The sequence below is a fragment of the Perca fluviatilis genome, chromosome 6, assembly GCF_010015445.1.
Source record: "Perca fluviatilis chromosome 6, GENO_Pfluv_1.0, whole genome shotgun sequence".
NCBI lineage: Eukaryota > Metazoa > Chordata > Actinopteri > Perciformes > Percidae > Perca > Perca fluviatilis.
Genome location: NC_053117.1, coordinates 35299946 through 35324866, shown reverse-complemented (window position 1 = coordinate 35324866; position 24921 = coordinate 35299946). Strand labels below are relative to the sequence as shown.

At 40.1% G+C, this 24921-nt stretch overlaps 1 protein-coding gene across 1 annotated transcript; it reads left to right on the top strand.

Annotated features, from left to right (window-relative positions):
• Positions 1 to 11481: 11481 nt before the first annotated feature.
• Positions 11482 to 23700, top strand: LOC120559999 (NAD(P)(+)--arginine ADP-ribosyltransferase 1-like). The gene is made up of 3 exons (XM_039802084.1): positions 11482 to 11534; positions 22032 to 22454; positions 22552 to 23700. Exons 2-3 carry the CDS (start codon positions 22389 to 22391, stop codon positions 23299 to 23301), a joined length of 816 nt encoding a protein of 271 aa, XP_039658018.1. The 5' UTR covers positions 11482 to 11534; positions 22032 to 22388; the 3' UTR covers positions 23302 to 23700.
• Positions 23701 to 24921: the final 1221 nt, after the last annotated feature.

Here is a 24921-nt window from a genome sequence, read left to right as displayed (position 1 = left end):
TTTTTCTTTTTCTTATAGAAAATGGAAACGAAAAGTTGCCTTGTACAAACATTTAAAAAATGACTAACAGCTAAAAAAAAATTTAAATTAAAAATGCTGTACAGATTGGTGAAGAAAGAAGAGTTCTTCCCCTCTGCCTCAGTGCTGCTCTCCACACTGTGCAGTCAAATACAGCAGTAAACAAGCTTCTTAAGCTCACACTCTCCATTTATATATATACACACACACACACACACACACACACACACACTGGGCGGGCAGAGGATTGCTGCTGTGGACAAAAAGACTACACACAAGTACTTATTCTTGAAGTTCAATTGTGTTTTTTCAGATTTCATGACTGCTTAAAATGTCAAGTTAATGGATCCAAGACGAAAAAAATTTCCTGATTAAACAGATTTCTTTACAGTGGTTTTTGCCTGGTAAGAGAGAGAAAACAAACTGGTTGCAGCAAAAAAAGATGTTATTTACAAGGGACAAGAAATGAAACCGACCAAATAATGTCTACATACCACGTCTCCACTGGGCCTCTTTGAAACGTTCATATCATTTCACAACGATCTGGCAAACCCTTTAGTGGGATTTTAAAAAGAGTAAAAAAAAGCTTTGAATGTGGTGAAACTAGAACACATACAGACAGGAGGCCTGTTTGATACACATCCAGTAATATAGCTTGAAGATTGACTGCTTTTGCTTTCAGGCAGGCTGACATTTGGATTACTGTTCTGTTGTATGGTCTGCTGCATCATGCAGTCATTTAAAGAAATTACAAGTGGCTCAAAATAAGGCTGCAAGACTGGTTTCTTGGTTGTTCTTCGAGAACTAGTGTTGCAGAGATGCATGAACGTGCATTCACATTACACAAGAGGGGCGAATAGTCGACAGATTTCTTTACCTCAGGGCTGGACTGGCCATCTGGCATACCGGGCATTTTCCCGGTGGGCCGACGCACTTTTGGGCCGAATCGCCGATATAAATAGGCCTTTTTTTATTTTTTTGGCCGGACCGGCCTAAAGAACTCACAGCGGCCCATTGGTTAATTTTCTTTATTGGCACTGGCCTGACCCAATGAAATCCAGGAACCCCCTTCCACACTCCGGGCCGCAAATTTACGAATCCCACTATGGCCACGCCACCCAGCCCTGAGGCGTGAGCTGTAATAGTTATGCTGGAAGTTTAGCATCCACGTTAAAATGGACAAACGACCACCAAGTGCAAGGGAGGTGCAGAGAAATTAGAGGAGAAAAAGATGAAGAATCTACAGGCGGAGTCCTCGAAAATTTCGGACATGTTTGGGGCTGTAGTTGCTGCTTCAACATCAACATTACCTGAAGTAGGCTAGAGGAGGAGGAGAGGGCGCTGGCTATAGAAGCAGAAACAACGATGTCAGGGAAGAAGGCGAGGAGGAGGCGAGTGAGTAAAAGATGGAAGAGAGAGTAGATGACGATGTGGTAATGACTAGATAAATTAACAGGGACTTTCAGGAAGGGAGGGAGGCTCTGTGTGTGTGTGTGTGTGTGTGTGTGTGTGTGTGTGTGTGTGTGTGTGTGTGTGTTCGTGCTCGCGCGCGTGCGCGTGTCACGTCATAACGATAACAAGCAGTTTGGCTGTATCATTAAAGTTAGTGGCTGTCAGGTAGGCCTAACCTAACTGTTTAAGCTCACATTGAAAATGCTAGCGGTTAGCCTGTTGGGTAGCTGAAAAGTCTGTGTGATCTATAAAATCAGTGTTGGATAATACTTTTATTAATAGGCTACTTTATTCATCCCACAATGGGGAAATTCACTTATTACAGCAGCAGTGTTTCCACAATAAAAACAAACCAACAAACAACCAAACAACAGGCAAACAACAGACAATGTGCAAAAAACACTGAATGAATGTAAAGTGGCATTGTATAAAAATTATTTAAGTAAAGTGAGGTGGGCAGTGCAAAAGAAATACTATAATGTAATTGACGTGAAATTAGATTGAAAAATATGAAACTATATAACAGCAAAAGTAATTAACCATAATATAAATGATATTTAAGTGTGACCATAATATAAATAATATTGGAAAAGTAAGTACTTGGAATGGAAAAAATATAAATACAGATGGAAAAATATAAATAGAGATAATAACAAATATATACATAGAGCCATGCTGAGTGGTGGGTGATTGAGACAGGACCCGAAAAACTACAACATTATTGGGTGGTGCAGGTGTTGTAGAGTCTGACAGATTGATACAAGCATCAGTGTTCTTGAATGGCTTAATTAGCTTCTCTTGTAGGCTATTGGTGCTCTTTTCCAGGGCATATACTACAGCTTTATTGTAGCTTTTGGGAAGGGTTATAGTTATGGTCACAGTATTAAGCAGACACTTGTGTCCAAAGCAACAAAATATGAATCTTACAATAGTTAAAATTAACAGTAAACTGTTTTTAAAGTTGCTAAGCCAATATTAAGCAAAATAGTAATAATAAAAATAATGACAATATCAAATATCAATAATAAAAAAATATAAAAATACCATAAATATACAAATCATAACTCTAAGAATGAATGAATTATTTAAGTGTAAGATCAACAGATAAGTCTTGAGTTCCCTCTTCAAGGATCCAAAACGATCACATGAATGCTCCATTGGCAACTCCATTGGGGCAACTCATATCATAGAATGCACGCATATTTTAAGAGGACTGTCTGCAGGGAATGTGTCTGACCAATCACGGTGGGGGTGGGCCGCCGGGCCAAAAATGCCAGGGCCGATTTTTTGTCCCAGTCCAGCCCTGCCCTACCTAAATCTGACTCTATGAAGAGGACCGTGTTTTATAGGTCAATTGTGTCAGTGATGCTTTAGGGTGCCATGTCATCTGCTGGTGTTGGTCCGCTGTGTTTTCTGAGGTCCAAGGTCAACGCAGCCGTCTACCAGGAAGTTTTAGAGCACTTCATGCTTCCTGCTGCTGACCAACTTTATGGAGATGCAGATTTCATTTTCCAACTTGGCACCTGCACACAGTGCCAAAGCTACCAGTACCTGGTCTAAGGACCATGGTATCCCTGTTCTTAATTGGCCAGCAAACTCGCCTGGGGTATTGTGAAGAGGAAGATGCAATACGCTAGACCCAACAATGCAGAAGAGCTGAAGGCCACAATCCGAGCAACCTGGGCTCTCATAACACCTGAGCAGTGCAACAGACTGATCGACTCCATGCCACGCCACATTGCTCCAGTAACTCAGGCAAAAGGAGCCCCAACTAAGTATTGAGTGCTGTACATGCTCATACTTTTCATGTTCATACTTTTCAGTTGGCCAACATTTCTAAAAATCCTTTTTTTGTATTGGTCTTAAGTAATATTCTAATTTTCGTAGATACTGAATTTGGGATTTTCATTAGTTGTCAGTTATAATCATCACAATTAAAAGAAATAAACATTTGAAATATATCAGTCTGTGTGTGGGTTCGAGGGGCAGACACCGTCGCCACATTTAAGAGTAAACTTAAAACCCTCCTCTTTGATAAAGCTTATTGTTAGGGATCGAGGAGTTGCAGCGTCCGCCTAACCCGGCCCACCTGCTTCTCTTCATAGTCATCAGTTTTATATACTGTATAATTAATAATATAGTGAGAGTAGAGGGAGGCAGGTGTTGGGGACCGAGAGTCTGGTTAAACCTGATTTTAACCAAAAGGCCTCAGATTAAACTGACCGCTGGATAGAGGACACACGAGCTCAGAGACAAAGGAACATTTGGCCAAGACAAAGGAATCTTGGCCTGCATGTAAACTCCAAAGCGGGGGTAATTCACACCTCTATGCGAAAGGGCCAGCCAGAAGGGAAACGCCTCACAACTGGCAGGAAGTCAAGGAACTACACGACTGTAGTTTTTCACCCTGTCAAGAGTTTCCAGTCTTTCTATTGGTTCAGCGGGACCATAAAAACAGCATGGGGTCTTAACCTATAAATAACCTGACCCTAAGAAACTCCCTCGTCTTCCGTTGCAACTCCGTTTGCTGAGGGGCTAGGGCGCGGGTGCTGAAAACTTTCACTTCCTGGAGAAAGTGGATTTTTATTCGTTGGATCCTTGAAAAACGCACCAGAGTTTTTCAACTGCAGTGAAAGGAAAAAACGTAGTTCTTCTCAAAGTCGACCAAACTTCCCACCTCGCTGCCTTTTTTGGAGGGAAGTTTCTCAGTGCTCTGCGCGAGCCTGAGAATTTGTGCCGTTCATTTCTGTGGAATCTATGGACAGGAATAAATGGACTGAACACACACCGTAAAAAGCGCGGACGTCTGGGCAGAGATAAGTAGTGTGTTTATTAATGAGCAAAGAGTTCGCTACTTGTTTGCCATTAATGTGATCTGATTTAATCATGTATTGATCCATATGTGATTATTAATCTGTTCTGTGAATGTATAACTTGATCATTATACCGTTTGATTCATGTTGTGTTAAAGTAGCTGGGTTAAAACCGTAATTGCTACACTGCCTTCTCACCTTTCACGGAGTTTATAATTACTGCCGGGCGGAAACTCGCGAAAATCAGCTGTTAGCTACTGGAGTGGTTAGAGTGGACGTTTTCCTCAGCAAAACCAAAAGTCTTAGAGTCTGTTCTAACTACACGTTAGCCCAGACCTGAGTGGCTGAGGGGAACTGGGTCATTATCGATAATTCAGATCAGAGTGCTTTTCTTTTCTTTCCTTCTTTTGTTCTGCTCCTCTTACTAACACACACACACACACACACACACACACACACGGACACACGGACACAAGCTAGCATTAGCTCTCGAGCTAACGCTGCTAGTTTTGACCACGTGGGATATGCTTACGTTGGTATAGAGCTAACACACTAGCTACCATATCGGCTAAGCGTGCGTGTCGCCTAGCAACCCCCTTGGGCTTCTTCAGCTCCTCCCCGTGCACGCAGCACCACTACCGCCCTCGTGAGGCTAAGTAGTTTTGTGCAGCTCACAGGAGCAGCCAGTTTGGTTTTTGAGTTAGGAATACATTTTGACACCGCCCCTCCTCCTTCGCTCACACACACACACACACACACACACACACACACACAGACACAAACGTGTCCATGCTGTTTTGTTTTGCTTTGTTTTTGGTTGTGATATTATAAAAAGGTATAGGAGTTTATTATTGAAGAATTATTGTTTAGCTACTGATAATTGTGAAGTTAATAAATCTTATTATGCTTAATTAGCAGTTGCTTGTGATTATTTGTGTTCTGGTTGTGACAACTGCTGGTCAAACAGGTCCGTTGCTCGAATCAACGCCTTCCTTTATTTCCTTTTTAAAGGATTTACACAGAAATGAGACTGATCCACAGTTTGATTATTGGTCCCTGATTTGCAGGGTGGTGCCCCGTTTTTGATCGTTTTGTCGATTTGATAGAGTTATTAATAACCATATTCATAACTTTATTAATATTGATAAAACATCTTTGATAATTTGCCAATGATCAAATCTGTACCCTAAGGAACCCAACACAGGCCAGTACAGCCCGATCCGGTTGGGGAGAGTTCTAGCCCGACCAGGCACCTCTCTTTAACCTGCCCCTCTTAGTTATGCTATTATAATTCTAGACTGCCGGGGAGGTCCTATAACACACTGAGCTGCTCTCTCATCTCTACTTGTTACTTTTGTATGCATCCTGTCCCAGAAATGCTTGTTACTAATCTAGCTCTGGGGAGTTTACTCCCCGGAGTCCTTATGTTTCTTCTTCGCAGAGCATAGCTCTGCGATTCTCAGCAATTCCCGGCCGCATCCTGCTGCGTCCTTCTGCATCTGCCGCATCCACCCATGCTCTGCAGCGCCACGTTACATCCCGCAACGCCCTGCTGTGATGTTCCTATGCACAGAGTAGTCTGGATCCGGGATAGGGGACAGCACTACTCAGTATGACACGATGTGCCCTGCTATGACATGAACTTCCACGATAACCTTCGAAGTCACTGTGACCTCTAATGTGACTATTATCGCCACTGTTCATCACACCCCCAACCGGCCCGTCAGACACCGCCTACCAAGAGTCTGGGTCTGCCGAGGTTTCTTCCTAAAAGGGAGTTTTTTCTTGCCAGTCGCAACAGCCACTGATAATGCTTGCTCTTGAGGGAATTACTGTAATTGTTGGGGTTTTGGAAATTATAGAGTGTGGTCTAGACCTACTCTATCTGTAAAGTGTCTCGAGATAACTTTTGTTATGATTTGATACTATAAATAAAATTGAATTGAATTGAATTGTGTAATAAATGAATATAATATACAAATTTCACTTTTTGAATGGAATTACTGAAATAAATCAACTTTTTCATGACATTCTAATTATATGACCAGCACCTGTATATAATCTGAGATGTCATGATAAAGGAGCTTGGTTATGAATTTATTCACCCAACACAATACAAATGGGACTTATTAAATCCAGTTATTATGTTAGACCCTTGTTTGATCATCTTGTTTTAAAAAAAAAAATTATTACATTGTGTGTAACAATTGATTGTGAAATGAAAATTACTGTTGAAAAATGACATTAGTATCGACAACTTGTACTGATGTCTAACATTGTTGCAGTTCAAGATGCGACTGATGGACATTCCTGCATCGCCTAATCTTTTTTTTTAACTTTGTTATTAAGTCTGGTATTGTGTTCATGGTAGTTGATTTCTCATTTGATTTTTAGTCACAATGCACAATTGGATGAACACATTTTCTACCATCTGAAATGCTCTAAGTGCTCTTTGAGTGACGTGTGAATGCTTCCGTGATTTAGAATCAGCTGCAAAGGGCCACAAACGCTGCATTTCCACTGCATGGTGCAGCTCTACTCAACTCCAGCTCTGACTTGGGCTTCCATTAGCAAAAGTTGTGGGTTGTGGAAGCAAGCGTTAAACCTTTTGCTCAGTTGAGGAAGTTTTATTGAATTTAGCAGTTTCCAAATGAAAAATGAAAGAGAAAAAAGTGCACAAAATGCACCGTTTAAACATCTGAGATCCCTGCTGACTTTGTTTTCCAGAGGTTCATCTTGTATTTCAGAATTTTAATTTAAATTCCAGTGGGGTTATTCTGTCCTAGCAGTTGTGTCCTAACAATGCTTAGGCAGATAGCGAACAAGGCAATGAATGAAGCTGGTTTGACGTCTTCTTCAAATGGAGATTTATTGAAGAGTTCACTCCAAGCATTGTTTTCTTTTGTAAAACTAAGGAATGCAAACAAAAATATAATTACTAAATAGCCAAATATTTCCTTCACATTTTCATACACACACATATTAGCCTGTGCATATTACACACGCAGCTAGCGCTAGCATAACTTACACGAGGAAAAAGAATGAGCTACACTAACATGAAATTACATCTTAATAACTATTATATTATTGCATACATATTCCCATAAGTGTTAATTATGATATCTACATACAACAACCAAAAGAACACTTACGGACGTATTGCTCCAAGGATCCGACATGTATAGAACGGCCGTACAGCAGTATTTCACCATTTGACACGTGTGGGAACTAAACTCATCCACAGTTTTTCTCAATTGCTAAAACACAATTTTTGAAAATTGCTCCATTTTCTGAAAACATTAAACACAAAACTTCATCTTCAAGCACTATTTACAAAACCTCTGACTCCTCTCGCAAAATGCAACTTTCGCCTCAAAACAGTTTTAACTGTGTTCAAAATCAAACACTGCTCTCAAATCATAAACAAAGTGATCAAAATGATATACACTATCAAGCAGTCAGTAAACAATACACCAAAAAATAGAAAACTAATTGTTCAAAACATATAGTTCTCAGAGAGAAGTACATTTTTAATCTCAAAACAAATTTCATTTTTTTTTGTCATTGTCTTTAGAAGAACGAAAACATTCAACAACTCAAAATTGATCAGAAATTACTACTCTGCTTTGCTCTTTGCATTTGTTTTTGGTTTTTCCTCCTCCTTGTACCCCTATTTTTACAGTACTGTATACCGTGCATCTCACAAACTTGTCCTTTGTCTCTGTGATACTGTAATTCTTGTAATTCTTTGTTGATATACAGTGCATACGGAAAGTATTCACAGTGCTTCACTTTTTCAACATTTTGTTATGATATAGCCTTATTCCAAAATGGATTAAATAAACAAATTTTCCTCAAAATTCAAAACACCCATAAATGACAACTTTAAAAAAGTTTGGTTTTGCTAATTTTACAAATTTATAAAAAAAATAAAAAATCACAAGTACACAGCCTTATTTCCTAATGGCGTCAAAGTCCGAACTCAGGTGTGCAATCTGTTTCTACTGATCACCCTTGAGATGTTTATACAGCTTACAGTTTTTTACAATTGCTTACACACTAAAATTAAAACTTTCCCACAATTAGCAAAACCTTAGACTCAAGGAGCAAAACACTAGGCTAGATTAGCACAACTGGAAGCACATTGTCAGCTTCACACTTTTTGCATAACATTACACAGTGATTTCAAAACACTAAACACACTTGTATGCATTTGACACAGAAATTTATCATGATGTCACTTCCTTGCAATTTCAAAGCAAAGGCTTTAAAATGAACACACATGAACCGATTGGTTAAACACAGCCACCAGGTATGCAAACACATGACTGCTAAATTGTAGACACACCAATCAGGTTTAAGCACTAAAATGCAGCAGGTAAGTTCACCTGCCTTCAACCAAAATGGAAGGAGTCAGAAGAAGAAGAAGAATGAGAGGGAGAGGAAGAATCCACAGAGGAGGAAAAGGATGTAGAGGAAGAGGAAGAGTCCCAGCCAGAGGTAGAGGCACACTAGTGGACCATCTTGTGAACCACGGATTGATGCTGAGGGAGACTGGACTAAGAGTCAGTTACAGTAAATCTTAGTAGATATACAGCGGCATCTGTCATAAGGACATTTCAACAAGGAAACAGGTCAAAGAAAATCTGTCTACAGTTACAGTAATCAGCTGCTCATTGTTTACACCATATCAGCACTGTTGATACCCATCCCTGTGACATGAGGATTGAGGGTCCAGAACGACAAGGAGGAAGGGGGACCATATTCACGCGAGGGTTTACGATCTCTGGCCCCAGGCTCAGGTACTCCTCATTGAGGCCCCAGGCTCAGGGACCCCTCATTGAGGCCCCAGGCTCAGGTACTCCTCATTGAGGCCCCAGGCTCAGGGACCCCTCATTGAGGCCCCAGGCTCAGGTACCCCTCATTCAGGCCCCAGGCTCAGGTACCCCTCATTGATGCCCCAGGCTCATGTACCCCTCATTGAGTCCCCAGGCTCAGGTACCCCTCATTGAGGCCCCAGGCTCAGGTAGCCCTCATTGAGGCCCCAGGCTCAGGTACCCCTCAGTGAGGCCATGGAGGACCCCTGTGACCAAATCTACGCTGCAGCTGTGCAAGGATGGATTCGACATTGTTAGAATATATTTGTGAGAGTAAGCTAACAGGATTGTAAAGTTCATGATTTTGACCTTGTTGTCTCGTTTCCCTGGGTTTTGAGAGGCCATCTAGTTCTTCAGTGATTTGACATTACAAAAGTAGGGTGAGATAATGCCTGAAATGAAAAAGTCTTCTCTGATCAAGGGGGGAACAGGCAACAAGGTCAGTGTTTTGTAAGCGCGTGATATGTGACACAAAGTATAGTGGAATGACCTGACTCTTGGAGAACTCCGTAAGTTTGAAGGAGATTAAAAAAACACAGAGGTTCAAATTTAACAATAGCAGTCTGTCTTTATGAGCTGGGAATGAGAAGTCGAGGTCATTTGTTTATACAATGTGATACATATCGTTAGACGGATGAAGCAGAGAGAGGGTATAAAAAGTAAAGGTTCTGGGTTAGCCGGCATCAGATGCTGGGGGAATCTCTGTCTGTCTGCTAGGTTTTAGCGATAGGCTGTTTTGTCTTTAAGTAATCTGATCCGTATGCATACGCTTTTGTATTTTGCAATATCATTCACTAAAGCTTGTTATTAACTTTAACTGGACGAATCTTGAGTCTTAATTTGAATCCTGAGTCTTTTCCTCTGATCTACCAGTAAACGAACACTATTCAGTGACCATAGAATTGGAGTCAGATTAAGTCTAGCCTTTTTAGGGCCAGACCAGTCATCGGTCACATTTTAGAATAAAATCTTACAACATTCAAGACGGTTCTTCCCACGTTGTCTTGCCAATGAGGATATCTCCTGTGATGTTGATGAAATTCTCTTGGCCGGATCCAGCTAGGCGAAGAGATAATGTCGAGTATTTTCTGTACTTTTTCAGATCTTTTTTTTTTGTTTTGTCTGTTTTTTCTGTGATTGTAACCTGTACTGGATAGAATATTTTAGGTTTGTTGTTTGTGGAGCTAACAGTGTTATGCACACTACTGTCGTAGAATGAAAACTGGGACATGTTTTGTTGTTGATTCTCCATGTCGACTGATTTGGGTATATGGAGAGAAATAAATTATATTTCCTCAGTCTGCAACATTGGTCTTGTGTAGTGTTTGGTGAACTTATTGTAAATTTCTCGGTGTTATTCATTTACAGTAGTCTAATCACTGAGAAGTAGAATTGCTAAAAGTGTTTTAGGTTAGCAACAGCAGTGTGTATCTGGTTAAAACTTCATTAAGTCAAATGAAAGGTGTGTGTTTCATATGGTAACAAAATATGTTTTTTATAAATTAGTGTAGTTTTTGCAAGAGTGTTTCATTTTGCAAAGGTGCAAAGGTGTTTTGCTACTTGTGTGTAGTGTTTTGAAAACACGGGCCCTGTTTTTAAAATCGTGCTTAAGCAATTGTAAAAAACTGTAACTGGAGTCCAACTGTGGTAAATTCAGTTGATTGAATATGAATTGGAAAGGCCAGAGGTGTCAAGTAACGAAGTACAAATACTTCGTTACCTTACTTAAGTAGAAATTTTGGGTATCTATACTTTACTGGAGTAATTAACAGCATACTTTTTACTTCTACTCCTTACATTTTCACGCAATTATCTGTACTTTCTACTCCTTACATTTTAAAAATAGCCTCGTTACTCATATTTCAGTTCAGCTTGTTTTCATTCCGGCTCGTCATCGTTCAAAAACACACACAAAAAAACCTCTCCAGATCGCTCCATCCGGAGAGAGTGGATGTGATTGTGGTTGGATGAGAAGTATAAACATAGTCATTCCGACACCCTGTTGGTTTGTACGCGATCCATCAAACCTGCACAGACCCGGTGCTAATACGCCACCGGTGCTTTAACGACCGTTATCTACGTTATTTCGGTGCCACTTAAATGCCTGCGCTTCTCTCTGATGCTCCGAAAACGGACGTTAGAGGGAACCGAAACATCGCCGCACGGGACGCTAGTTAACACTACAGTTGGCAGCAGGTAACGTTAGCCTAGCGTTAGCTAGCAGCTGGAGTAAACACGGTTAAAATGCTAACAGCTAAACAGTGTAAAAGTGTGTCTGTATTTCACTGGAGAGGATTGTAACATCAGACTGTAGCTGTTGTCTGAAAAAGACAGAAGAGATGTGTCACCTTTTTCAGCCCTTCTGAGTTTGCAGGTATGATTTTAATATAACATTATTATAGTCATATGATTTTGTCCTAACGTTTTGGGGTTAAGCTGTTGTCCTTAATGGCATTTTTCCCCCTTACATCAGGGGTCTTCAAAGTTTTTTAAGCCAAGGAACCCTTTACTTAAAGTGAGATGTAGCAGGGACCCCCACTACATATTGTATGAAATTAAGTTGCATATTAAACTGGGCCTACAATAACTGTTAGGGCAACCTGAAGCCTTCTTACATACCCTTTTTTCATAAGCTATTAAAATATTAATTGTTGGCATGATTTTACAGTTACATACTGTATGTGGCACAGTAAATCTAGGATTAACTGTATCTGTGGGCTGCTATCTTAGTGATTACCTTACCTATAGGCCAGTAAGCCTATCATCAGTGGGAATTTATATTTGCTAATAATATGTTGGAATTATGTTAAGGCATTTTAATTTTAAAAGACTCAAAGATAATAAAAAGACTCAAAAATTTACAATAATTTGGAGGCCCCCCTGCAATGACTTTGACGACCCCTTGTTGAAGATCCCTGCCTTACATTACTTTTACTTTTATACTTTAAGTAGTTTTGAAACCAGTACTTTTACACTTTTACTTAAGTAAAAAGCTTGAGTTGATACTTCAACTTCTACAAAAGTCTTTTCAAAGTCCTAGTATCTATACTTCTACTTGAGTAATGAATGAGAATACTTTTGACACCTCTGGGAAAGGCCCACACCTGTCTATATAAGGGACCACAGTTAACAGTGCATGTGTACTCAAGTAGATTTTTCAGATATTTTTACTTTACTATTTATTTTTGTGGCAACTTTTTACTTTTACTCCTTACATTTTAACACAAAAATCGGTACTTTCTACTCCTTACATCTTGTTACTTTAGTTTTGTACAAAAGGTCGTCTATCAGGAGTGATTGTGAGTGCATGTCTGTTGTCAATACCTTAAACCATTTCACATGGTAAAACACTATTTGCAGATCTCACTTTCAGCAAATCTCTAAACACATTCTCACATTCTCATTCTCAAAACACATTCTGCACTCTAATGCACATGTCATCCATACTGGTAACTAGTGATGGGCATTCCGGCTCTTTTTCATGAGCCGGCTCGTTTGACTCAGCTCACTGAAAAGAGCCGGCTCTTTTGGCTCACAAACGGCTCTTTAAAAAAATTTATGTTTTGACTATGATAGGTGTGAAAAACAATTCTAATTAAATTATTAAATGAAATGAAATGAAGACTGCGTTGCTGTGGGTCGCAGATTAGGCCTACTTGACTGAGTGGATACATCTCCACGTGAGGTGCTGGCTCCAGTCGCTCCACCACCGTCACTAGCGGGGACCGCTAGTTTCTAAGCGCCCACTATCTTCACAGTTGGGTGCACAGTTCGCATATGCCGGTGTAGGTTGTGCGTAGAACCGGCTTTATATGAGATTTGGTTTTGGCAAATTCTACACTGTGCTTTAACATTGTCTACATCATTAAGATGATTCCAAATGCTGCTGTGCTTCCGACTCATTTTCCTGCTTTTGTTTTGTTTTCAGAGCTGTTTTTCCTCTCCTCTGTCCTCTCCTCAGAGTTTGACTGTGTGTGCGTGCGTGCGTGCGTGCGTGTGTTTGTGTGTGTGATGGCTCGGCCCGTCCCTCATGTCGTATAATTGGTTGACACCTCGTGTATGATTGACAGGAACAGAATGTGAGGCTGATCAGACAGTCGAAACTGTGTGCCTATATAATTATTTTTTTGTTCTTTGAATTAGTCAATTATTTTAAATAAAATAAAATTCACTCATTATTTCATTATTACATAATTTAATTTCTATAGGCTATATTTTTAAAAATAGAGTCGGCTCTTTGGACATGCGAGCCAGCTCCCGTCGTTCACCTACAAGAGCCGGCTCTTAGAGCCGACTCATTCGCGAACGACCCATCACTACTGGTAACACAAGTAGCAACAATCAAATACAAATCGAGAACACTTGTCATTGATTGAACACAACCACTCAAAATTGTTTTCACTTGTTTAAAATGATGTGACACAACCAATATAAGCCAGTTCAGAGAGCAAACAGGTTGTTGAAGGTGGGAATGAGAAAGTCTGAGAATGGATAGAAGAAACGATGTGAGAGGACGAGGACGAGTGTGTATGCGAGGTGTCAGGGCTGGATGCGACACACAAGAGGCTTCTTCCCCTGTTGCCTCAGGAGGGAACATATTGCTGTGATGTCGACAAAGTGCTCCGGCCTGACCCGGCCCAAAGACAAGAAGCACATTGATCACGCTTACTCCTTTGATTTTTTTCCCTTTTAGTATTGTATACTGTAGTACAGTGCATTGTAGGCTGTATACTGTACAATGGACCATTGTATGGCCCTGAACATTGTGCTTTCCATTTGTTACTGTAACGGTACTGACTGCTCAATAGAATTTGACTGGTTGCAGGTTTACAGTGCATACGGATGTCAGGATTCAGCGAATGTAGGACCCAAATGCAGAGACGACAGACACCTGAAATAAGCTCAAGGATTTTAATCTTCACAGTCATACCAAACAGAAGAGGGCAGACAGAGACGAACGCGAACACTGAACAGAAAAACAATAATCCGACACGAGACAAAGACAGAACAGAGACTAAATACACAGGGTGATGAGAAAACAGGCAACAGGTGACACTAGGCTGGGAAACAGGTGAAAAACATTAGGGCAATCACAAGGGAGGGAAAACCAAAGACAGGAAGTAAACTAGGGAGACAAGACAGACTTCAAAATAAAACAGGAAACAGACCACAACAGAACTCACAATCATGACAACGGAAAGTATTCACAGCGCTTCACTTTTTCCACATTTCATTATGTTACAGCTTTATTCCAAAATGGATTAAATTACTTTTTTTCGTCAAAATTCTACACACAATACCACATAATGACAACACGAAAAAAGTTTTTTTTAAATGTTTGCAAATTTATTAGAAATAAAGAACAAAAATATAATATCTACATAAGTATTCACAGCCTTTAATCAATACTTTGTTGTGGCACCTTTGGCAGCAATTACAGCCTCAAGTCTTTTGGAATATGAAGCCACAAGCTTAGCACACCTATCTTTGGCCAGTTTCGCCCATTCCTCTTTACAGAACGTCTCGAGCTCCATCAGGTTGGATGGGGAGCGTTGGTGCACAGCCATTTTCAGATCATTTCAGAGATGTTCAATGGGATTCAAGTCTGGGCTCTGGCTGGGTTACTAGGACATTTACAGAGTTTTCCTGAAGCCACTCCTTCGATATCTTGGCTGTGTGCTTAGGGTCGTTGTCCTGTTGAAAGATGAACCATCGTCCCAGTCTGAGGTCAAAATCGCTCTGGAGCAGGTTTTCTTCCAGGATCTCTCTGTACATTGCTGCATTCATCTTTCCTTCAATCCTGTAGAAACCAAAAAGGAAAGTCCAAGGCACTCTCTTTAGAAAAATACAAAGCCTTTTATTTATGGCTAAGTAAATAAAGGCTTTGTATTTTTCTAAAGAGAGTGCCTTGGACTTTCCTTTTTGGTTTCTACATTATGATTATCCCATCCAAAGAGCACCTCTAGCTAAAATTTTTTTGAGTCCTGGAAGCGCTCCTCTACAGACATTTGATATTTCCTTCAATCCTGACTAGTCTCCCAGTTCCTGCCGCTGAAAAACATCCCCACAGCATGATGCTGCCACCACCATGCTTCACTGTAGGGATGGTATTGGCCAGGTGATGAGCGGTGCCTGGCGTCCTCTAAACATAACGCTTGGAATTCACGCCAAAAAGTTCAATCTTTGTCTCATCAGACCCAGAGATGGCAAAAGTACTCACTTCTCGTACTCAAGTAGAAGTACAGATACTTGTGTTAAAAAATACTCTGGTAAAAGTAGAAGTACTGATTTAACTTCTTTACTCAAGTAAAAGTAACAAAGTACAGGCTTGGAAATTTACTTAAAGTATAAAAGTAAAAGTAGCCTTGCGAATGACAACCATTTTTTATGCTAAGCTACCTGGACCACCCAAATGTTACTAGAGTGCAAGCTGAGAAATGTCAGTGGACATGGAAAAAGGCTCTTTTTATGCCATTGCCTAATGAATGTCTGCCAATAGGCCTAAAACATGACATATATGATTATTGTGACAGAGACTGGGACTCCAGGTTAATAAGATTCTGACTGAGTAGCAATATATGTATTTAGTTGTGATTCTGTGAGAATTGACAGATCCAGTTTCTCTTTTTTAATCTTCCCCTTAACATTTAAAGGAATCTACGTGTGTGTGTGTGTGTGTGTGTGTGTGTGTGTGTGTGTGTGTGTGTGTGTGTGTGTGTGTGTGTGTGTGTGTGTGTGTGTGTGTGTGTGTGTGTGTGTGTGTGTGTGTGTGTGTGTGTGTGTGTCAAATATGGCTTCTGGAAAGAAAATAAAGGATAAAATATGAATTACTAAACAGACATTAATTAAGAAGTTCCCCATACTTTAAGAGTTACGCAGTACATTCGCCAGGAGTCATTCTTGATGCCTAACATCTCTCTCAGATAAGGCCGAGGATGATTGAGAATGTCTTGCTGCTTGTCTGCCGAATGTCTGGGATCTCAGTTTTCTTCATTTTCAACCATGTCGCCATCATACTACTAGTACTAACGTTACCACCATCAAGCCGCAATGATTTGCCGCAAATGAATACTGCAGAATCTGTTGAATCATCTTGTAGTGGTGCGTCAAGTGCAACGTACAGTATATTCCCATCCAATTAGATTGAATTCAGTACTGATGACACGAAAAATAATAACGGTAACTCCAGTGAAATTATTTGGAACTTGTTAGTGAGGACTAGATTAGGACTGTATTTAAAGCTGATTCTGGTTTCCAACTTTGCCCCAGGTGTGTCTGTTAAAACACGGACGGAGACAACTTCTCTCTTTTGATGCTTTATTAAGATCAAGCAACGTGCAACCTAGCTAACAGGTGAAGAACACAAAAACAAAATCACTAGCTAACTTACTTTAAATTTGCAAGAAATATAGACCAATACAACAACAGGCTTACATTAACTGACAACATAAGTTATACGACTTACAGTTCTCAAGGACGCACACACACGATCTAACCGATTATCCTTTTTTCTCCGCGTGTAAGGTGCGTGTCCGTGCTATTTTCCGACATGCACTCACAATCACTCCTGATAGACGACCTTTTGTACAAAACTAAAGTAACAAGCCAATTTTCTAAAATGTAAGGAGTAGAAAGTACCGATATTTGTGTTAAAATGTAAGGAGTGAAAGTAAAAAGTTGCCACAAAAATAAAAAAAGTAAAGTAAAAATATCTGAAAAATCTACTTGAGTACAGTAACGAAGTATTTGTACTTTGTTACTTCCCACCTCTGATCAGACCAGAGAATTTAGTTTCTCATGGTCTGAGAGTCTTTCAGGTGCCTTTTGCCCAACTCCAGGCGGGTTGCCATGTGCCTTTTACTAAGGAGTGGCTTCTGTCTGGCCACTCTACCATACAGGCCTGATTGGTGGAGTGCTGCAGCAATGGTCGTCCTTCTGGAAGGTTCTCCTCTCTCCACAGAGGAACCCTGGAGCTCTGTCAGAGTGACCATCGGGTTATTGGTCCCCTCCCAAATAGGCCTGTCACGATAACAAATTTTGCTGGACGATAAATTGTCCCAGAAATTATTGCGATAAACGATAATATTGTCATCGAGAGACCATTTGCATCTAATATAATGATAATGTCCAAATAATAGGCCTAATACTAATACTACTACTACTACTACTACTACTACTACTACTACTACTACAGGTACACCTTTTCAAAGATCAATACACTTTTATTTCTAAAGAATATTTAACACTGGAACTGGAAGACATTTTAAATATCCACAATATGTCTTTGATCTCCTTTGGTATGTCGTCTTTCACGCTGATGTAGGCTACAGTTGTGGAATTGCCGTTTGTGACACGTAAGTTCTCAGACTAGAGACTCTGTACTACATTTTACAATTATTTAACACTAAATATTACATTTAAATAATATATAATAAAAAAATAAAATCTAAATGTATGGCTAGCTGCCACGTGGCGAGTAAATGTACCAAAATAGTTCTGTTTTTCAGCCTTCATTTTGGCGAAGGTGCGGCTTCTACTCCTCTGCAGGTCGGAGCGTCGTAAGGGCGGGCCGACACACACACACACACACTTTCACACTCCGTGTCCGCGGACAGCTGTAGGCTTGTACCGTTAATGTTCGGTACATTGTCGGACACATGGAGCCACTTTCCTGAAACCGCTTGCGAGACTGAAGAGTCCACAGCGCGTGCGTATGTCCGAGCCCGTCTCCACAGTCTCCACCTGCAGGTTGTCAGCTGTGTGTTTTGGATTGAAACGGAGAAAACGGGACGCCGAGTAACACGGTGGATATCGTTCCTTATACTTTCTTTTTTGACGGCACCTTAACTGCAAAGTGCTGCAGGAAACCCTGCTCCAACTCTCGCGCTCTCTCCGCCTGGAGTAGCCTACCGCACCACAAAGACCATGCGCCTGACAAGAGGGTTCACTCGCTACGTTAAGGAACCGAGAGTGGTCCTCCAGTCTCTTTGGTAGAGAGAGAGAGGGAGAAACGAGGAAAATAAACAAGCATGCAAAAGGAAATTATCGCGGCCGGAAAAATTATCGAGCTCATTTTTTCTTATCATGCGATAACTCGATTTATTGACTATCGCGACAGGCCTACTCCCAAACTAAAGCCCCATTATCCTTTTTTCTCCGCGTGCAGGGGCGGATCTACCGGGGTGGCATAGGGTGCCACCTCAGTTGGCAGTAACGAATTACGGTAAAAGTTATGGCCAATGTGACAATTTACGAGCGTGCGTCTCCAATGTCCGACTACAGTGAATGCAGCATAAGATGACGCCAGAGCGGAGAGAGCCTGTTTTGTTTGGAAAACTGAGTGGCGCTAAGCGAGGGAGCCAGGAGTCGCGATGAATGGAGACACAGGAGGAAAGCGGTCAAAACGGATTAACATCTATCAAGAAATGAAATTATAACGAAAGCACAGTGCTAGCATAGTTGCGATGCTGATTTTGAGATGATAAAAATCAGGTTGAACAACGTTATTTCGCCAACTATACAATGTTAGTTAGGGTCTGACGTTTGTTCTGTGTAAAGTTGGCTACAAAGCTAATATTGATTCAACGTCTGTCAAGGAAAACATCGTTACTTTGAATCTTACAGAAATGAAGAGGAAAGGTAGCATATTCAGTTTTTGTCTCCAAAGAGAAAGGCGAGAGAAATAGAAAATGAACAAGTGAGCAAGGTAGACGGAGAAGATGAGGTGGAAGAAGAGAGAAAAGAGGTGGTAGGAGAGAGAGAAGAGGTGGAAGGATAGAGAAAAGGGCCACAGAAACGTGACAGAGACCGAATACAAGGCCAAGGCGACCAGGGACAGGAGGAGGTGGTGAAGCTATGGAGGGAGAGCATCACCAAGATGAGGAGGGAGAAAGAGAAGCTATGGAGGGAGAGCATCACCAAGATGAGGAGGGAGAAAGCGAAGATATGGAGGGAGAGCATCACCAAGATGAGGAGGGAGAAAGCGAAGATATGGAGGGAGAGCATCACCAAGATGAGGAGGGAGAAAGCCAGAGACAAGAGAAGGTGCAGGGTTCAGACAGTGAAAGGGAAAGCAGAGTGCCTGGGCCATCACCAACCATCTCCAGTCAGCTGGTCCACACGGTATGGAAATTGTTGATACATAGTATACTAAGATATGAATAAGAACAACAACTGACAAAGCTTAAATATGAATAATTAGGGAAAGTTTTCAGTGTGAAAGTGTGATGAGATGGGGAGATGAGTTTTTATATTTTGTGTAGAATGTATTTTAGATCTATTACTCAGATTAAATATAAAAAATATATATAAATAAAACAAAAAATAAACAAGTGAACCTAAAAATACTCTCCCAGGCTAAAATGTTAGTGTGTGTTAACACAGTCTGATGGTTAGAACTAATCAATGACAGTTCCTAAGTTTGCTTCCCCTCTCACACATCTGCCACTCATCACCTGTGTCTTACCTTAATGCCTGTCCTGTGATAAAGCCCCTTACTTCTATCATACTTCTATATCTCCTATTAAGTGAGATCACATTGTATGGTCACTTATTCCTAATATACTTCTATCATACTTCTATATCTCCTATTAAGTGAGATCACATTGTATGGTCACTTATTCCTAATATACTTCTATCATACTTCTATATCTCCTATTAAGTGAGATCACATTGTACGGTCACTTATTCCTAATATACTTCTATCATACTTCTATATCTCCTATTAAGTGAGATCACATTGTATGGTCACTTATTCCTAATATACTTCTATATCTCCTATTAAGTGAGATCACATTGTACTGTCACTTATTCCTAATATGAACTGTTTCAAATGAAACCCCAAATGCAGGACACTGATTGTATGAGATGAAGTGTGTCTGTATGAGTTTGTAAATGGCAGCCTGTGCCCTTTTGTAGTGTGTACATACTATTTCTCATCAAACTGTGATAACTGATTCAATTCATTAAATATACGTCTGACATATGTTGCCACCCCTCAAAAATTCCTGCCCCCCTCTCGCCACCCCATAAATATTTTTCTAGATCCGCCCCTGTCCGCGTGTAAGGTGCGTGTCCGTGCTATTTTCCGACATGCACTCACAATCACTCCTGATAGACGACCTTTTGTACAAAACTAAAGTAACAAGCCAATTTTCTAAAATGTAAGGAGTAGAAAGTACCGATATTTGTGTTAAAATGTAAGGAGTGAAAGTAAAAAGTTGCCACAAAAATAAAAAAAGTAAAGTAAAAATATCTGAAAAATCTACTTGAGTACAGTAACGAAGTATTTGTACTTCATTACTTCCCGTCTCTGGGTGCAGGGGGCTGTTTCACAAAAGCAGAATTTATAAATCCAGGAAGAAATCCTAGTCTAATCTGTGCAGCCTGGCTTGGTGCGTTTCACGAAGGCCGAGCCAGGCTGAGGAGGAGCAACTAGGTCGAGCCAGGGTGAAGTATTTCAGATAGATGTGCGTTCACGGCTTTCCTTAACAGACCGCGAGGTTGATAAGAGATTTACTGATGCTAGAATGGCGAATATGCATTGTTCATAATTTATACAGAGTGAGCAGCAGCTTCTTATGGAAGTATGATAACGTGAAACACATTATTTGTAAAAAAATAAAAAGAAACACGGCCGCTGTAATGAAACGAGAAAGAGTGTCAGACGATCGCAGACCAACTGAATGCGTAAGAAGCCTAAAAATCTACATTAACTGACCACTGCTCTGAATTGAAACCGTCATGATCATACTATTCCAGGATTAGGCTACTAATCATTTGCATAAATTAACAGTTAATTTTATTAAATTAAAGTAAGACCCCTGCAGTAGTCTACAATATCTAGTTATTGATTCAGTGAACTAAGACTGTAATTTGGAAGGATTGTACAATTAGGATATGTTCTTAAACTTCCTCCCAAATTATAGTATTTAAAGAATACAAAAACAAATCAACTAAAATTATTTAAGGTGCATTGGTCCACTGTAGAAACACACATTTACAACACTTTATATATTGCCCTTAGTAACAGACTTCATTTAAAACACATTTGGCAACTTTATCAGCCTTTTTTAATTATCTCGAAAAACTGCCATAATACAACACACACACACAAAACAACGATATGAACATCAGTCTTTATACAGCAATATAACCGTAACAATGTCACATGAATAATTCTAAAAAATAATGTTCACAACTTTAACTGATAACAGTATTTAAGTGGAATGCATTTAAAACAGCTTTAAAGAGACATTGGTAAGGTTGCATATCATTTGATGTGTTCAGTTCAAGCTCAACAAGAGGAGACTTTTTGTCTCTCTTACATGGAGCTCTGCAAATTAGCTTTGAATTTAAATGTGATTTGAATGTGTACACTACGCTTGCAGAACTGTAAAGATAAGACCTCATGGTCACGGTAGTGAACCAGCTCAAAGATCTGACAAAATAAAGGAAACTACACATAATTAAGAATTGGTGCAGCTTAGGAGTCCATCTTAACTGATACAAATTACAATATACTCAAAAGAGCAGCTAATTGTAAAGATCTAAAAACATCCATCCTTTTTCTACACACACTATTGTCGAACAAAAGACAGAGAATGTGTTATTTTCATGTGTGTTCAGGTGAAGTTCAGGTGGATGAGCAGTCAGATGAACTCAGACTGAGCAGCTGAGGTCTGTGTTGTGAGGAAGTTGCTCCATAAGTGACACCCAACAGAACATCAAATGTGTATTATTCCTGTTGTGGGGACATCAGTTTGTTCACAGTAACATTGTGGGGACTCGCCTTTCTTTTGGGGACAAAATGCAAGTGTGTTAAAATCTAAATTTCCTATGAAATTACAACTGATTTTGTTTGGTCAAACAGCCTCCCATGAAAATGAACGTTTACAGTACTGGAATCACCAGATCATAAAAGGTGATACATTATGGATTCCCCTCAGAAGACGTCTAAAGGAGCCATTGGACCAGGATTGCTGAGTTGACGAGAATACAGTCCCTCCCCCTGCATGCTCACCCATAAAAACTCTGTGAAAGTCTTTGTTTCCTCGACACACTTTTGCGGACTGCTTGACACTCTGTTAAACGGTCTCCTGCTACATGCAAGAGAATAAATAAAATTACAGATAAATCTAGTGTGTCAGACAATCTTAATTTCCAGCTTCATCACCGAACACCAAAGAGATTTTCCACAACAGTCTGCAGGTTTCTGCTTTGGTGGAAGATGGCAGTGATGGTCGTTTTGGCAGCAGTGCTTCTCACTTATGGAGTCTCTCCAGGAATTGCAATGGTAGGGTTGCTTCATTGTAACTGCTGTGCACTAACGTCTGTAAGATGACCAGAAAACAAGATTAATTGTTCCCAAAATGTCTATTATTTCTTTGAAGGAGGCTGGTGAATCTGGTGCTGTGGCTGGGGTTGGAGCTGGGGAAAATGGTGTGCTTCCACTGGACATGGCTGAAAACTCTGTTGACGACATGTACGATGGGTGCAAAGATAAAATGAAGGAGAGGGTAACAAAAGACCTGGAGAATGAGAAGAACAAAGATCCATTCTTCAAAAAGGTCTGGGACAAGCGACAGCTAAAGAAACAGATAAAAAATAAATTACTAGAAAAAGATCAGATTGTAGCTATTAATTATTACACCTTTGGCGAAGAAAATGCGTATCTTCCTTTCAACGCTGCAGTTCGAACCCAGGGACCTCAGTACAAGACCACATTTGGGTATCACGCACTTCACTTTCTCCTGACTACTGCCATTCGAGCTTTAAGAGCCTCTAAGGGAGATGAATGTCTCACTGTCTACCGTAGAGTCAACGAGTACTTTAGCCAAGATGTTCAAAACAAAGAGATTCGTTTTGGCTCTTTCACCTCAGCCTCACTGGGTGGTTACGGCAAGGAATTGTTTGGAGAGAAGTCATGCTTTGAGATTGTCACGTGCATGGGAGCAGATGTCTCCAACTATTCTAAATTTGAGAATGAAAGAGAAGTGCTGATTCCTCCCTATGAGGTCTTTAAAGTCGTAGAGATAAAGAAGAGGTCAACTATGCAGCCAGATCTTCCATGTGAGGTGGTCTATAAAGTGAGGAGTACACGCTATTATTCCAAGTCGAATTGTGCTCTTTTTAAGAAGTAAACACTTTCACATGTTTTACATACAGTTAACAAAATATGTAACATTCAGGATGCACCATGTTAAGTACTGCAAATGATCTTTAATCAAGATTAATGAGAATGTGGATTTATTTGTTAATAATGACATTTCTCGACAATCTCAAATTGAGGTGTAGATTTTCTACTGTGCAACAAGTGTTTAAGAGAAATAAACACTAGCTCCATAAAAATAAACTCTTACAATGTGTCATTGTTAAACTGGATCTGCATTAAAATGTTTAAATAAATAACAAGAATTTAAATGTTGTAATACATTGTAGGCTATTATTGCCCATGTCATCTGTATTTAAATTGGATGCATAACCTGTCCTATATACAAAGTTACTGTATGGAAACTGTCTTAAAAAAATATTTAAACACACTCATGTTTCCCAAGTTGTTTATTGAATGTTTAAACACCTCGGTGTCTAACAGCCACAACAGGAGAAGCTCTGAGTTCATCAACAAGTTCCCATGTTGATGAGTCTCCTGTCCCAAAGCTTGGTTGTGTCCAGTCAGATTTCGGAGAGGACTGTCTATATGTTTGAATGGTCTTTGATGCTTTTAGGTTGTAGAAAGTCCTCTTTACAAATCAATGATATTTATTTTTGTACATGGAGAGCAAATATAGTTTGAGATACTGCGCGCAAAAAGAAATAAACTCATATGAAAGACTGACTGTAAAAAGACGGATGGAGCCAGAACACATGACATTTAAACACTAAAACATATTTAAAGGTGCTCTAAGCGGTGTTGGGTGACTCCACTTCTTGTTGACGTTTGAAGTATTGTCAAACCAAACAGAGGCTAGCTCGCCCCTCCCTCCTCCTCATCCCTCAACCCCAAATCCTTCTTGTCGGTTATTGGCTGGAAAACTTGTTTGTTATGTTTGGTGGTGCAGAGATCGCTTTTTTTTACAGTGTGTTCAGGGGACAGGCAGCTAGCTGATAGTGAGATGTTTGCTGTATGTGACAAAAAATGTTGTAGCCTAAAAAACGTTTGACATCACTTAGAGCACCTTTAATATTTAACTGTACTTTGCTATAAAATGTTTGTGCATTTAAAACAGATTTAAAGAGACATTAGTAAGGTTGCATATCATTTGATGTTTTCACTTCAAGCTTTTCTCAACAGGAGGAGACTTTTTATCTCTCTTACATGGAGCTCTGCAAATTAGCTTTGAATTTAAATGTGATTTGAATGTGTACACTACGCTTGCAGAACTGTATAGATAAGACCTCATGGTCACTGTCATGAACCAGCTCAAAGATCTGACAACATAAAGGAAACCACACAATTAATAATTGGTGCAGCTTAAGAGTCCATCTTAATTGGTAAAAATTACAATATACTCAAAAGATCAGCTAATTGCAAACCTCTAAAAACATCCATCCTTGTTCTACACCCACTATTGTCTAACACATTAACTAAAGACAGAGAACGTGTTATTTTCATGTGTGATGTGTTAAAGATGTGAGTGGTGGATGAACAGGCAGATGAACTCAGACTGAGCAGCTGAGGTCTGTGTTGTGAGGAAGTTGCTCCATAAGTGACACCCAACAGAACATCAAATGTGTATTATTCCTGTTGTGGGGGACATCAA

Bases quoted from the DNA above. Each gene is read 5' to 3' on its own strand.
- LOC120559999 (XM_039802084.1), top strand. From the start codon at position 22,389: ATGGCAGTGATGGTCGTTTTGGCAGCAGTGCTTCTCACTTATGGAGTC. The intron at 22,455-22,551 runs GTAGGGTTGCTT...ATTTCTTTGAAG, and splicing joins TCTCTCCAGGAATTGCAATG to GAGGCTGGTGAATCTGGTGC.